Consider the following 16,430-nt stretch of genomic DNA (forward strand, 5'->3'; position numbering starts at 1 on the left):
CACCGCCAGGAGTAATTCCTGAGTGCAGAGCCAGGAGTAACCCCTGTGCATTGCCGGGTGTGACCCAAAAAGAAAACAAAAAAAAGAACCTGAACTCAGAACCAGAGGTTCCAAGTACAGACGTTGGCTCTGCCGCTTAGCAGCAGTAATCTGTGTGGGGCCACAAAGACTGGCATCATGAGGGGGCTGGTTAGAAACGCAGGATGTTGGACCCGATCCCTGCCTGCTGAGTCAGAATGCGGAGGCTCACCAGACCACCACCCCCCCCAGGTGACTTGTGCGCACATTAAAATCTAAAGCCCATTGATAGATGGCCAGTCTGTTTCAGCATTTGTTAAATCAAGCTATGACGGTTCCCTGACAGTTGGCTGTGGTGAGGTAGGCGTGTGTGGAAACACAGAAAACAATGCCTAGCACATTCTCCACATTCGCGTTCTGTGAATGACTGAACGGCTGTCACAATAACAAGACTCGCTAACATTAAGTACAGGGCATTCGCCAAGCACTAAGTGTTTTGTGTTTATTGGTTCATGGAATGAAAGAATCGGTGAATTTAAGAATGAGGTCCGGGGACTACACCGATGCTGAAGAGACTGTCACCCAAACGTTTCCTAGCTTACTTCTCCAATTCAGAAGAAGGGATTTGCTGAGTGTTTCCTTCTGTTCCCAGTTAGCCTCTAACAAAAGGAATTAACAAAGTGTCCAATTAAATGACTTCCTGAATAAGTGATTCAACGTTCCAGTGACACTGGCATTCCCAAGTGCATTTCTGTCCAATTCTAATCTCACTGTCATGGGGCCGGAGAGAGTACTCGGGGAGGGTTAGACATACGCCAGCCAGTTCAATCCCGGGAGTATTGGTGGGAGTAGCCCTGGACGCCCCCCTGGCACCTCCAGGTGCCCCAGTAATCTGGTACTCCAGGGTCTGAGTGGCTCTGCATCCTCAGCCCCACGAATCGCCGGGAGGAGCCCCTATCTCTCCCCACAAAATACTTCATGGTCATTCATCTGCTGCTTTGGGGTTCTCTGTAGGATCACCAATGAAAAACAATACTGTCTGAGCCTTTCCGGCCCCGCGCAAGATCGACCCCGGAGGCAACTGAACCACTTTGGACACGAGCGGCGCCCCCAAAATGCCTCCAAACTGTGTGCTCGGAGCTTCTGGCCCAGGCGCTGCCAGAGATGATGCAATTACCAAAAGAATTTTCCCTGGACTTCATATAGAAATCCAAAACCGCACGGCTGCGATAGACCTAATATCTCTTGATTGTCAGCAACGTGTAAATGTTCCTTTTTGGCAGGGCTTAACATGGGGGGAAACTCCAAACAATAGTACTAAGTTTTTTGTTGAAGGGTAAAAGATTGTAGCGATAGAATTTTAGGCAGAATTTTCCCTGACTTTATATAGAAACCCAAAACCGCGCTGCCGCGGCAGCCTAATGTCATCTAATCATCAGCAGTATGAAATGGTTCTTTTGTAATGGGTTGGACTTTGGGGGGACCATAATAGGGTTAAAGTTTGTAGTGACGTTAATTTCTGGCTGTACTTTCCCTGGACTTTATACAGAAATTCAAAGCCGCGAGGCTGCTGCCATGGCCGCGCAACCTATTGTCATTTAATCATCACCAATATGAAATGGTTCCTTTTTAACGGGTCGGACTTTGGTGGGAAATCCTAACAAGAATAGTAAGTCTTTTGCTGAAAGATTGAAGGTTACCAAAGTGGTAGCCATCTCTATAGACTGAACTAAGCCATATCCCCACGCCGGCTGAGAAGAAATATCCTTCTTTCTCGGGAAGAAACGCGGCGTGGCGTTAACCATAGTATGATGTCCATTAAGCTGACACGGACCTGGTGGCGTGGGAATGGGATACAAGGGAATAAATTATTATGTACTTGGAATAGCGGGACGCTAGTGGAATCTTGAGCTGGGGCCGATACCAGCGTATTACTTTTGGTTCCAGAAACTGCTTGCAGACATTCTACCAGACTATCAACTAAGCCAGAACCCCACGCCGGCTGATGACGAGAAATAACCATCTTTTTTGGTTTGTTTTCCCTTTGTCAGGCAGTGTGGTGATTACTAAACAGACGTGATCTCAGTGGCACGGGACGAGGGGGGAAAAAAATAGGAAAGTTATGTAACAAACAGCGGGACTTAATATCTCTACATTCTCAGCAATGGAGAGCCATCAAATGCTTCCTTGACAGTGGGACTGTCTTCTTTTTTGGGGGGAAACCCTAGCAACAATAGTGAGTTATGTGTTGAAACATAGACTGTAACCAAGATAAAGCGTAAACGAAGTGAAACTTATCACTTACAAGGGCGGGGACTGGGGGGACGGGAGGGGGCAGGAGGTATAATGGGGTGGTTGGTGATGGAATATGGGCACGGGTGAAGGGAAGGGTGTTTGAATATTGTATAACTGACATAATCCTGAGAACTATGTAACCCTCCACATGGTGATTCAATAAAATTTAAATTAAAAAAAAAAAAGAAAAACAATACTGTCTGAGGTTTATTCTTTCCCTCAATAAGCTTTTCTCACCCCCTGTTGGAAGCTTTATTTAAATACCATGATTACATAGTTGTTCATCACTGTATCACTGTCATCCCGTTATTCATCGATTTACTCGAGCGGGCACCAGTAACGTCTCTATTCCTCCCAGCCCTGAGATTTTAGCAGCCTCTCCTTACCTGTCTTTCCCGATGACTGGAGGCTCTCTCAGCGTCAGGGGAATGAGACCTATCACTACTGTTTACTTAGTCAACAGTTTCAATAGTTGTTCATAACACAGTCATTTCAGGTGTTCAATATTCCAACACCAATCCCACTGTCAGTGTGACTTTCCCTCCGCCAGTGTCCCAAGTTGCCCACCTGCCCTCCCCTCCCCCTGGCCTGCCCCCTTAGCAGACACAAAATAATGAACTTTATATTGCTTGCTATAGCATCTATCTCATAACAGTGTTACTGGAGTCATTGCGGATTTGCTGAGCTGTGAGGTGCTAGTTGAGCCTTCTGTGCTATTGTTTTTGCTCATGGACCTCAGTGGGCTTCTCCACCTCTATCCCATCTCATTTCCTGTGTGCCTACTGGGCTGTCAGGACTGTGACTATTAGAGACGCCTGGTGGCCACATATGCAGCCACATGCTCCAGCAGCTGTCGCTAGGATGGTTCAGTGGTGTGGTGTCTCCAACCGGCCTTCCACCAGGCTCACCACAGCAGCTTCTCTGTGAGACTGAGGTGGGGCAGGGCCATTTGCTTATTTCTTTGTTTGTTTGGGGGCCACACCCAGGGCTTGCCTCTGGGGTCCACACTCAGGGATCATTCCTGGCAGGCTCAGAGGGGACCTTATTATGGGGTGCCAGGGATGAACCCAGGTCGGCCATATTGCAAGGCAAGCACCCTAACCGCTATACGATATCTCCTGCCCCAAATGGTTATTGAAATGTAAGCTGAAGTAGGTGTGGTGGGTGGAGCACTGGGCCCTCCAACAGGGCAGGGACTCAGCTGCCCCATCCCAGGCAGGCTCCGGTGATCTGGGCCTGGAGACCTGGCTGACACAGGTGTGGGGTGGTGGCAGCTTTTCTTCCTCAATAAGCTTTTAGATAAATGATTTTACTGGCTCCTTGCTGGAAATGCCGGAGACCTCAGATGGATGCGTCACCAGCCCGCAGAAGACATTCATTATTCCACAGTACATGAAGTGACCAGGCTGTGATCTGAGTAACAGAACCAAAGGTTCTTCAGTCCCTTGCTTCATAGACGCTAAAGGCGTGTTTATGGGAGTCAGGGAGACGGTACTGGGGTTGGCGCAGACGCACTGCACCTGCATCACCCAGGCTCCATTCCCAGCACCTCGGGGCCCGAGCAGCACCAGACCCTCAGGTTCCAGCATCAACTGAACAGTCTGGCTGGCCAAGAATCAGTGCAAGTAGCTGCTGGGCATTTGCACTGCTCGGTAGGCCCTTTCCCAAGAGAAACATACTCAACTAAAGGTGCAATATAATTAGAATGGTTTCAAGGAAGTAGCATCATGCAAGGCTGGAGCGATAGCACAGTGGTAGGGCATTGGCCTTTCACGCAGCCGACCGGTGTTCGATTCCTCTACCCCTCTCGGAGAGCCCGGCAAGCTACTGAGAGTATTGCGCCCACACGGCAGGGCCTGGCAAGCTACCCGTGATGTATTGGATATGCCAAACACAGTAACAATAAATCTCACAATGAGAGACGTTACTGGTGCCCGCTCGAACAAATCGATGAGCAACGGGATGACAGTGACAGTGACAGTGACAGGATCATGCATTTGATAAATTTTACACAGAATTGAATATCCCCGTGACTCACAACTGAGTGTTCTTTTTAAGTGGCACGTGTTTGAGCATCATTAATCTTCAGAGCTGATGCCCCACAGAGGCAGTGGGCAAACCTGGAGAGATGATGCACAGCGCCCAGCCTGGTCCTCTCACGTGTTCCAAGGTCAACATCGACACTCGGTGAACTCCCGACCTGAACACAATGGCGCATGACATCCAGTCTTCAGGGCTGGCTCGGCAGCACTGTGACTGTGCTCCAGTACCAAAGGCCCCGGGCAAGCGGTGGAGGAAGTTCCGTCTTTCTCTAAACACACTACCCTTCAGAAATTCTGTCCTCACACTCGGGACAGTCCACTCTAAGGGCCTGCTCGTGCTCACTGCTTTTACTTCCTACTTCCATCTCTCTGCTCTCATGCCTAGACCCTGCAAATGTCACCTCTCCCACCAAGACTTCCTTGATTTTCCTTTGTACTCTGCCACCTGTCAGCATGACCTTTTTTGGCAGGTGAGCTCTCTGGGTCAGAAATCTATGTCCCCTCCTGCTCCTAGACTGGGAACTTTTTGTTCTGGGGCCACACCGAGATGCACAAGGATTATTCCTGGCTCTCTGCTTAGGGATCAGTCCTAGTAAGCTCAGGGGACTATATCGAGTGCCAGGGATAGAACCTGGGCCACCTCTCCTCTCCAGACCTAGACGGGGGGCTTTTTGAGGACAGGCTCCACCTTTGACTCACACAGAGCATGAGCTCAGTAAACGCTGGCTGGACTCTGATCTGTGTGGGTGAGTGAATAAACGGAATAAAAACTGAGTTATCTTTTTTTCCCACTTCACCACTTCCCCACTCATGGCAATGCTGGAAAGAGGGCTGGGGCATGTTACACACTGGGCTGTGGTGGTCACACTCTGGTCACAGTGCTTGCCAGGGTGGTGGCGATTATTGTGGCACGGGGGAGCCACAGACAGTACTGCCATGTCCATGGCGATGCAGGGTACTGCAAAGGACAGAGGCTGTGGCTTCACACAAGGCAGGCACTTGACCACTAAACTGAGGATCTTGATACGTAAGTTTTTCTACCATGTGGAGGTTCACACAATTTTCTCTAAAGTGGAAAATGTTTCCTTCTGTCAAACCAGAATCTTTCAAGTAGCAAGAGGATATTGGTCGTTTCAATCAAAAGACACAGTTCTAAATTTCTATGATAACTACTACGTATTCCTATGATCCAAAGGAGCCACTTTGTTCAGCACTTCAAAGAGACGCAGGTTGGAGCAGAGCACTGTATAAGCATCTTTATTGCATCTCAAGCCACACACATATTTCCTGTGCGTCAAGAGGAAGGTCTTGGGGCGATATGTGAAGAATGGATAACGAAACCTGATTTTCAACCTAGCTTTCCCTTGGAAAATACAAGAAACCAAGAAGAGAGACACAAAATAGCCTCTCTCCACACTATACTCCAACCTTTGGCATCATAAACTCTTGGTCACAGAACTGTTGTAGCCTACAAGGAAATAGAAATTTTGTCTGTTCTGTTTACTACTTGGTCTGAGAACATTTCTCTGTTCTTATAAGCTCAAACAACCTCACAAACTAAAGGACCCTACAGGTCCCTCGGCCCAGGCAGGAAGCTGCTCAAACATAACTCAGCCTACCAGGTAGTGCGTGGTTCCAGATGAATTGCCACAAGGATGAAATGAAGGAAGCCATCAGATCACTTTAGTCCTAGCAGGATCTTTCAAGAGAATCTCAGCTGGGTAAGAGGGTCTATGACTGGGGGGAGGGGGGCTGCAAGGAGGGAGAGGAGAACACCTCACAGACTCAAGAAAGTGGTGTTTGTGCACCCAGAGGTGTCTCAGCGAAGGGTGGAGGCAAAAGTCACACGAGGAGTGGCTAACGGGGAGCTCCTGGCCAGCAGCAGGGGTGTCCTCTCCTTTCACCCAGGGTGCTACCAGAGGCCTCTGGTTTCTGAGACCATGGAGCCAATTCAGAGGCAGTGAGCACAAATAAAAGAACGAGAGAAAGCCTAAATTGTGAGACTGTGCCCCTAAGTCCCATCTATCTAGTAGTCAATAGACCAAATGATTCAGATCTGTTTAAAGGCCAAAAAAGGCTACAAGGTGTCCAGTATGATTTACTGCCCATTAGCCTCGATTCTCCATTCTTGGAATATACTCTAGGTTTTTATATATACGCACATGTACATAAATATAAAAATATGTAAATTTGATATATATAATTTATGATTTATGTTATATAACACACAAATGCTCTGTGTGTGTGTGTATATATATATATATATATATATGTTTGTTGTTGGGCTGGAGCGATAAGCACAGCAGGTAGGGCGTTTGCTTGCATGTGGCCAACCCAGGTTCGATTCCTCCGCCCCTCTCGGAGAGCCCAGCAAGCTACCGAGGGTATCCCGCCCACACAGCAGAGCCTGGCAAGCTACCATGCATATTCAATATGCCAAAAACAGTAACAAGTTTCACAATGGAGACATTACTGGTCCTGCTCGAGCAAATCGATGAACAAGATGACGGGGATCACAGTGACCTTCCCCTACTGGGCGTGCTCAGGGTCCCTCCCTCTGCTGTCACTGCCCTCTTCCTGTCCTGAGGAGCTCCTCTAGGGCACTCCCTGTTCCCATCACTACTGCCCAGTCTTAGGCAGTTTGTGTCCTGCAATGAATCACTCTACCCTGGGAGCCCTGGAAGCCCCAGCTGGCAGCCGAAGCAGCTGGTCCCGTGAGACACTGCAAGGAGCAAATTTGTTTTTAGCTAGCATGCAAATCTTTGTCTGGAGGGTGGGCCACTTCCAGTAGTGCTTGGAGCTTAGTCCTAGCTGTGCTCAGGGATCACTTCTGGCAATGCCGATGGAATCAGGCTGGCCATGTCTCTTGGGCCTTTTTTCTTTTCCCCCGTTTTTCTTACAGTGCAGGGGATGAAACACGGGTCTCATATAAGACATGTGCTTGACCACAGAGCCACGCTCCTCACACAGAAATCTTGAGAGCTCAGATGGGAAGGGCGGCTCTGCCCATGTGCTGAAGCTCCTGTGAGCACCCTGACCGCTCCTGGGACCACCTCCACATGTCTGCCAGGAACTAATCTCCCAAAAAGACTTTCTACTTCTCTCCCGGCATGTTCTCTTGGTCTTTACCTGAACGGGGTCAACAGTGACAAAAACATCTGGAAACTTTGTCTTTAAACTAGAATTTATTGGTATACAAAACTCCATTTCATAGATAAAGTGGCACATCTTTGCAGCTTCTATTGCACCAAGTATTGAAGATTAAAAACAGACAAAAAGAAAGAAAGAAAGAAAGAAAGAAAGAAAGAAAGAAAGAAAGAAAGAAAGAAAGAAAGAAAGAAAGAAAGAAAGAAAGAAAGAAAGAAAGAAAGAAACGTTTGGTTTTTAAAACACTGCAAATAGCCGAGTACAGTACTTTGGTACATAAAAAATAAAATGGTTCATATTAACACAATCTGAGGAAATTAACAACACAGAGGGAATGAACTATGGACATGAGACAACAGCCTCGTCTCTCCCCGACACGCTCCATAGGTATAAGGCAAGACTCGCTAAGTCTATGAATCATGACCCCATGGAGGTCTTAGATATCTCCAGACTGAAGCTAGAACAAGTATAGTGCAATTGGGGGGGAGGGGGAAGAGCGGGTTCCTGAGCCTGTGAGGGCCCCTGGTGCTCCCAGGGCAGACACGCTGAAGGAGACGGCGCTCGCCAGCACTCTGACACCAGCAAGAGAACAACGAGGCTCGAAGTCGGACTCAGGCATTCTCCTCCTCACGGAGTTCAGTTTTGGTGAAGGATGCTGGGAAGGAAGAAGGAAGGCCGAGGCCCCTTCCATCTGGGAAACCAACCACAGGGCCCCCAGTGGGAAGATCCCACCCCAGGATCTCTCCGCGGGGCACAAGGACCTTGCAGGGGCTCAGGCCACAGGTGAAGTTCATGGCGGGGCTCAGGTGCTCTGTCACAGATGGCTGGCAGCAGTGAGCTGGATGCGGACATGCGGGGGACTGGGGCAGACCAGCCATTCCATCAGCGCATGGCGGAAGTCTTGGACCACAGGTACATCCGGCTTAAAATACAATCACAAGCAGACCATACTTCTGTTGAAATGCATTTTTCACTGGCACCAGCCTTTTCTCGAGTAATTTTGCAAGGCTTGATTAAGTGCTTTAATCAAGTTAAAAAAGTAGCCCTAGCCAGGACAGAGCAAGAAAGACTCCAGAAATTGACTTCTTAGAAGGAGGAGCTGGGAACCTGGGGTTTTCACCGGGCCTCTCACCTCGGGACAGAACAGGTCCGGGGAGTCTGCCGGGCCCAGTACGTGTATGTGGTACGCACTATGAGGTGGTACACACCACGGAGGAAGCTCTGGGTGGGACGGGTCCTCCATTTCCCTCTCCCCTCACAGCAGATTGGCTAGACATGAAAAGTGCCGCAGACAGCTTCATTTCATCCGTATCAGAGGAAATGCATCTTTGGCTCGAGAGCCAGGGAAGCAGACCTTGTAGAAAGTACCACTCTGAAATGGCCCCGAACAACGGTCTGAAGGCCCTGGGGTTCAGCAAAACCTGCTCTGAAAGCTGAGATGAGTGAGGGGCGGATACGGAGACTCGCAGACAGACAAAATGGCAGCAGGCTGTCTACAGGTTTGCGACAGACAGACAGCGCCTTTGAGGTAAAAGAAAACCAAAAAAAGGCAGGGGGGGAGGGGGTGAAAGGAGCTACGCACCCACCCAGAGGAGGAGTCAGGCCCAGGCAAGGCCCGCTGAAGCCACGCTGAATTCACGCAGCACCCTCCCCGGGCCGCCCAGAGACCCCGTCAGTCAGCTCCCACCAGGAGCCCACGCCGACTGGCCATCTGAGCTGCTCACCTGCTTCACAGAGGTAAGCGGATCGCATTCCCCAGTGACCTAGTAAAACCCAGGCAGAGAAACTGCACGATGACAACATGACCCTCCACTGGTCTCCTTCAATGCCGAAAGTCCATCCGATCACTTCCTGCTTGATCTGTGAACGGCCCCGAGCACTGGAGGTAGCTCCTGGCGGCCCCAGACCGGACACTTCCGTCTGTCCAAGTCCCCTGGGGAGGCAGGGCAGGAGCAATGTCTAGACAGGGGGCCACGGAGCCCAGCTCTAGGTGCTCCACAGCGAGATCCCACTTCACAAGCCCTCGAAGGAAACTGGGTTCGGAGGTGTTTTCGGAAGATATGAAAGAAACTAGAGACAACCTCAGTGAACAGTTAGGGTTCTTTCTGCCGCAATTCCTCAACCCGACTTTACTCCTGAAAGCTCATGCTCATATTACTGAAAAATTAAATGCATATAAACATTCTATCTCTCTAATATCTCCTGATGGCAACGCTAGTATTTCTAAGTTTTGGTTCCTATGTTGTTTGCATACATCTACCTCTGTAGTATAAAGCTGTTGCCACTGAAGTTTTATTTATTTTAACCTTTTAAAAAAAAATCTTTAAAAAAAATCCATTAAAACCTTTATAAGTAGTTTATGAAACTAATAAGCAGATATAGAACTCATCCCCTTTCTCCTGGCCTCACTAAATGCTACCCATGCAATTCCACAAAACATAAACTTAGACTAACCAAGATGTAACCCAGAAGTGAAGCAAGACGCACTTCCTAACGCGGAGTGCATTAAGAACTACTTACTATGAAACAGCTACTGGAAATAGTCATCCCAGGTCTCAACAAACTGCACCTCCACTTGGGCTGCCAAGAAAGTAACTGTGAAGTGCCTACTAAGGCAATCACGTTTACTGATCCCTCTACCTCCTACTGCTGGAAACTGAGATGTGGGGGGGGGGGAATAAAAACCTTAGCTAGATGACATCACTAAAGCTGGCTTCATCGGTCCCAATCCTAAAAATTTACATACTAAACACACACCATTTAAAACTGGAAAACTATGAATTGATAATTAAAGAAATTTTCTGAAGACATCTGATTAGTTTTTGAAACCACTAAAACCTACCCTCAGAATCAGGTCCTTTATAAATGAAAGTGCCTAATATTTTTAAGAACTTTTTAGCAGCATCTACACTTCTGAAGCCTTGTAGGCTGCCTTCATTAACCACATAAATTAAGCAAGTCTACTACGTCTGTCCATTTGTCCCCCAGCTATTTCTGACTCCTAATTTTGCTGAATCTCTGGTATCCAACCTAGATGGTTCTGAGAGGACCGCGTCTCCTGCACTCCTCGGTACAAAACAGGCAGGAAAGAGAGTGCCTGCAGAGAAGCCCAGGACAGTGAGCAGTCTGTACCAAGCTGAAAACCAAGAGAGCAGAAGCCCCTCACGCAACGGCCCTCACTCCCTAGGAGACTGTAAGGCAATCGGGACCTTTCACCAGTCTGGAGAGAATACTAGGGCCTCAAAGTCAGGACTCTGCAACCAAAAAAATGCCATGCACTTTCTAAATCTGCTACATAAACAATGTACTGTACCAGGAAGAAACCCAAACCACAGTGTCCTGGGAGGAATTCCAAGAGACTCATGGTGCTCCACCAGAAAAAAGTCACCAGAGTCAAACAAACAGAAAATTAATACACATCATTAAAACTGAAGAGAACAAATCCCTGCTTGATAAAGACAATTCAATAAAACCAGGGTCAGTCTAGACAAAGATACATCTAGACATCCAAAGATTTTTTTTTTTTTTAAAGAGTTTTCCCTTTGCCTTGGAACTTTTATCATTTTATACTTGACAGGGGTCAAGGAAACAACAATTTAACTTCTGGCTCAGAATATGTATTTGTCCCAATGCGGCAGAGACTAAGACTAGCAACTTGCATGCTTTTTAAAGCTTACATCCACCCATTTTCGGAACGACATCCCTCTACAACCCGACCTGCCCATTTCAGAACTGTGGTATCATTCAAAGGCCTCAGACTAAAGAGAAAAAGTATGCCTTCTGCTCAACGATTCAACCTAAGTCACTGACAAGTTTCTCCAGCATCAAACCACACAAAAAGCCTTAAGTTTTAATAAAGAAAGTGCACCATTTTCACTAAACTAAAAACATTTTGCAGTAGGTAATGTTACCTTTTATTTCTCTCAAGCCATCTTTCTAAATCTAAAATAGTAAGAAAGAAAACTGTTACTTCAACTGTGAACATAAAAACCTTAGATGTTATTCCAGACATTTCCCCCCAACAACCTTCCTAGGCAAAACCTGAGTAATGTCTTGATTACTTCATTTCCATGTATGAATTCTCCGTTCCGTATGATCAGAATCCCAGAACTGAATCAGAAGCAGCAACATACCATCTTCTCTTTGTCAAGAAACAGAACACAAAACTCAAAACTACCAACAGATAGTTTAGCAAAATTCAGGTCTTGCCAACAGTCCGTGCATTTATCAGAAGGCTGAATACCAACCACTAACAGCACCTGCATCCCGTCTGAAATAACGTCAGAATTAGGAAGGAGAGAAATGTAGCTGTTGAATTTCCACCGTGACTCTAAGCCACAACCGCCATATCTGATTACCCTGGAAAAACACTTCCTCAATTATTTTCTGATTAAATTGGATTAGAAGAAAGTAAATTTGAAACATGTTCATGAGTTGGAGAATGTTTACAAACTATCCTGTACACTAATGCCATGTTTAAAAATGAAAGAAAAAATAAATTTATCATTCGGAAATTTCTAATTGACAATCTAAACTATTTTATAAACAATTACCCAAAACTCACTCCAAGTATTATGGAAAGATCCCAAAGTGACTAAACTCTGATTTTTTTTTTCAGAGGGGGAGAGGAAGAAGGTAGAAGTTGTGAGGGGGGAGGAAACACACGTCAAAGTTGTTTTTTGTTGTTGTTGTTTTTTTGTCTTAGCCCTGTCCACCACTAAATTAACTAAGTATTTTAATTCAGAACATGAATGGCTTTGCTGTTCTTCCAGAAAACAAAAAATATCATTAAAAAAACTTTGACAAGAAGAGGAGGCAACTAGAAGGAAAGTGTGTGTGTGTGTGTGTGTGTGTGTGTGTGTGTGTGTGTGTGTGTGTGTGTGTGTGTGTGTGTGTGTGTGTGTGTTTTAAGGGTTGCGTTTCATCTGTAAAGGGTGGCCTCACTGGAAGCAGTGGCCTCTGTATGCAGCTCCCCATTTTCCATTCATTTCTCTCAACTCCCAGAGGGCCAGAGTCAGATGTTGAGAGCCGCAAAGGTCTTCACCAAGGTGACCTGAGCATTCACGTCGGCTTCACTTCTGTTGTTGTCCCGGGGGCTACTCCTGCTCTCCAGAGCTTTGTGGCGATGCCGCTCCTCCTGGCGCTTCTTCTTCTCCAGTCGCTGCTGCTCTCTCTTCTGTCTGTTTGTGACCTGAAAGGACCGAGTGCTGGGTGAGCTGCCGGCAGGGCAGATTCCACTGCCTTTCAACAAAAATGGGAAACCGCCAGTACCAGGGCAAGAGTGATTCATTTTCATTAAGTGTTCAAATTTACTTTTAAATTTACATTTCCAGACTGAGCTAGTTTTAAAAAATAAAATTTTATTCCAGCCTTTTCATAGACCAACTCCAAATAACTTACAGAAACATAAGCCTCGCCCAGCACTATGCAAACGTGACACAGGATACCTTTCTACGTATATAAAGACGTGCCCAGGCAAAGCTAACAAAACACTCAGAAGTCAGTGCACCTTTGCATCTGCCGTGCCTCTGTACAGTATGCTGCACTGGGAGCCCTGGACTTCCTGGTGAAAGTCTTATAAATTAATTCCAAATTTAGTAAAATGAAGTGCTGCCGTATGCCAGAAACATATATAGCTTTTCTGGGAGCACTTGACAAGCTACCGAAAAGCCCTAAATAGGCTCAAATCCCACCGCGTTTGGACCTGTCAATTTCTCCTCCGGGAAGAGAATGAGAACCACAAAGATGTACACACACAACTGTTCACCGCAGGTGATGATTATCTACAAAAACAAAGGCTGAGGTTTTTCTAAGGGATGGGCACGAGGCATTTGCACCCAGAGAAGAGGCCAGCCATCAGGCGCACACAACACGCCGTTCGGGGGGGTGCCTCTTTCCAGTGGACACTGCGCGACACCGAGAGAGAAGGCCAGGTCTTCACGCTGCTTCCCAAACTCTTGTGTGCGCCTCATGTTTTCTACCACAGCTACTTTTCACAAATCAAAACTTACCCAACAAGGGTAAGTTCCTGGTTTCCCCCCGCCTCCCACTGCCTTTCGGCAGCACAACTGACGGCCCGGGGCCGTCCGTCCTCCGTACCTTTGGGAGCTGATTCCTGTTTGCCTTGTTTTCTTCACCAGGGCTGGTCCGCACCTTGTTGTTTTCAGTCCGGCATTCACTTAAGGCCTGACTTCCAAAGAGCTTGGCGCCACTGCCACCCACCTCCCATAGGGGGCTGCACTGCTTCAGCACTCGGCCACTGGGCTCCACATTCTCCTCTGCACCTTCCGGAGAAATAGGTTTTATTAAAGCTGAGAAACAAGATCGACAACATGATAGTTGCTGAAAGACTACAAAAATGACCTGGGTCCACAGAGAATCTCTCATCTGGATAGCAAATTTCTGTGGGGTAAATTTCTTTCTTCTTCTTCTTCTTCTTTTTTTTTTTTTTTTTTTTTTTTTTGTGCATTTTGGGTCACACCAGCAATGCTCAGGGATTACTCCTGGCTCTGCACTCAGTAGTTACTCCTGGCAGTGCTTGGGGGACCATATGGGATGCCAGGGATTGAACTCAGGTTGGCTGCATGCAAGGCAAATACCCTCCACGCTATACTATCACTCTGGCTGGGATAAATTTCAATACAGTCAAAACAGTAGGGTGCATGGGGGGGGGGGGGTGAGGGGGGAAGGGAACTTAGTAAAATATGTTTAAAAATATTTATTTTTAATGACATAAAGTTAAAATGCAGAAACTCCTTGTCTCTTTGTCCCATGCTGATAGACACCACAGCAGACAATCAAGAGTCTGAACAGGGCCATTCCAGCATTATAAAGACTAGGTTGCTCAGATCTAACAAGGTATAGTAGATAGACAAAAATGACTGTAACATGTCCAAACTCATAGAAAAACCTCTAATGTGAGGAATAGTAGCTGAATATAACATCTGGAATAAGTTATTTCAATCACTGCAAAGAAATTACTTTCATTCCCAAGTCACAGAGTTAAATTCAACACAAGCAAAAGACAAAAATACAAATTATCATTTGTGGATAGACTGATTAACTATTTCCATCTAAAATGAGATGTTTATCCTCTCTATTCTATTTCTGTTGTTATCTTGGCTCTATGAGGGATGACTTCTAAAAGGCCAGTCTCCCCAACACTGCCCATCCCAGCCTGTGCACCCCCACTCCTGAGTGCATTTCTATACTAGTGCCTTACCTGCCTCCACTCTACCCCTCCCTTCTGGGCTATCACTTGGTAAAAATACCTGCGTATAGAAGGTGCTCAATAAAAAAAAATCACTGGAAACTTTTAACCGTGCAATTTAAGATCTGTGGCTTGGTTAAAAGAAAGTACTTGGAAAACCACCACTATTTTGAAAGCTTATAAATACCAATAATGGACTTACTATTTCTTTTCCCCTGGTTCATCTGAAGCATGGCAATTATTGCAGATTCAGTATTATAATTTTCAGCTTCCAGGTTCTGGACGATCAAATTAAAATCCTATCCAAGAGATAAAAAAACACGTCAAGGCTCTTGGGTATACTTTTCAACCTATCTCTACTTCAACAATTTGATAAACAAAATGATGTAACAGTTGAGACTTAATAAAAGGTTTCAAGACCTTTTCCATTTTAAAAGTGTTAAGATTTTCCATAAGGTTGGTTACCTGAAGTGTTTAATATAAATTCCCTTATAAGTCCCTAGTACAAACACTTCTCAGAAACAAATAAATCCAGATACTTCCTCAGGACTTGGAGCAGTAACAGGTATAGTCTAAGAAAAAGAGGAGAATGAAGAGACATCTCTCATTGCTCTGACAGACCCCGATCAGATTTGGCATGCTAAAGTGATTAACACAAAACAAGCAGATATACCAGGCACAGCAATTCCTAGGTATAAGTCATTATCGTGTGATGAATACTAACTGAACATCCAGTCGCGCTGTAAACTTTCTGGACGGCATCCCCTACTTCATCTGTCAGACCACTTTCAAAGTCAACGCTCTTCGTCTTAATCTTCTCTCTTTTGTTTGATCCATCCTGATGAAGTATCTGAAACTAACGGAAATACAGAGAGCAATAATCATGAAACTTCAGCTCATTTCAGCAATAATCAGATCCTCAAACACAAGAAGACACTCCAGTCCCAACAATACCTAAATACCTGGGGAAAAGATCCCAGAAAATGTCCTGAGGAAACAGCAGTGAGTAAGCTGTTTCGCCCTGTATTTCAGACTGAGATTTCTTAAAAAGAAAGGCCCACGACATAGTATGAGCTCCTCAGCAAGACAGGAATAGAGGCTAGCGAGAGAAAACAGGGGTTAAGGTGCTTGCTTTGCACACAGCTCACCCCAAATTCGATCGCCTGCACTGCATATGGTCCCTGAACACTGCCAGGAGTGACCCCTGAGCTCAGAGCCAAGAGGGGTTCCAGAGCACTTGTGTGGCCAAGACAAACACACAAAAAAGATATGAAAGCTCCTGTTGCTTCTATACTCCAGCACTTTGTCAGTGAGTGCTATTTCAGACCACATGAACTTGTCTCAGTTGATGTCCAGAGCCATGTGCTAAGTAACAGAAGAGCTCCCCTACGCAGGTATCCAAGGAGCTTTTGCTTCATCTTCATGCAACTCTCATGTGGTTCCCTGGGTAGAGCTTATCAGCAAGCTTTTGTGTGATCGCAAGTAAGCAAGATTCTATTAACCTCACGTGTATTCCCCACACACCTCAAGGAAACCTGCCAACCCAAATTCTACAACCCAGAGAATTCATCTGGTGTCTCTGATGCCTTCACGACCCAAAACCTCTATCCGGAAAGCTGAGGGCATCCCTCTGCAAGCACTCATCAGCCTCACCCTCTGCTTCCTCGTATCCCCACAGTGAGGGTGGCAATGGGCAAGGACAGTTCACTTTCCAAATG

General features: G+C 46.4%; 1 protein-coding gene across 1 annotated transcript in view; it reads right to left on the reverse strand.

Moving 5' to 3' along the window:
* Nucleotides 1–7,564: 7,564 nt before the first annotated feature.
* The window catches only part of OTUD3 (OTU deubiquitinase 3), a 32,237-nt gene continuing 23,371 nt past the window's right edge, over nt 7,565–16,430 (reverse strand). Inside the window, exons 5-8 of the mRNA XM_055139114.1 lie at nt 15,437–15,568; nt 14,915–15,011; nt 13,602–13,786; nt 7,565–12,693 (exon numbers count right to left, since the gene is read on the reverse strand). Of these exons, the coding sequence (XP_054995089.1) occupies nt 12,517–12,693; nt 13,602–13,786; nt 14,915–15,011; nt 15,437–15,568 (591 nt within the window). The 3' untranslated portion in view covers nt 7,565–12,516. The remainder of the gene's footprint in view (nt 12,694–13,601; nt 13,787–14,914; nt 15,012–15,436; nt 15,569–16,430) is intronic.

The sequence above is a fragment of the Sorex araneus genome, chromosome 5, assembly GCF_027595985.1.
Source record: "Sorex araneus isolate mSorAra2 chromosome 5, mSorAra2.pri, whole genome shotgun sequence".
Classification (NCBI taxonomy): domain Eukaryota; kingdom Metazoa; phylum Chordata; class Mammalia; order Eulipotyphla; family Soricidae; genus Sorex; species Sorex araneus.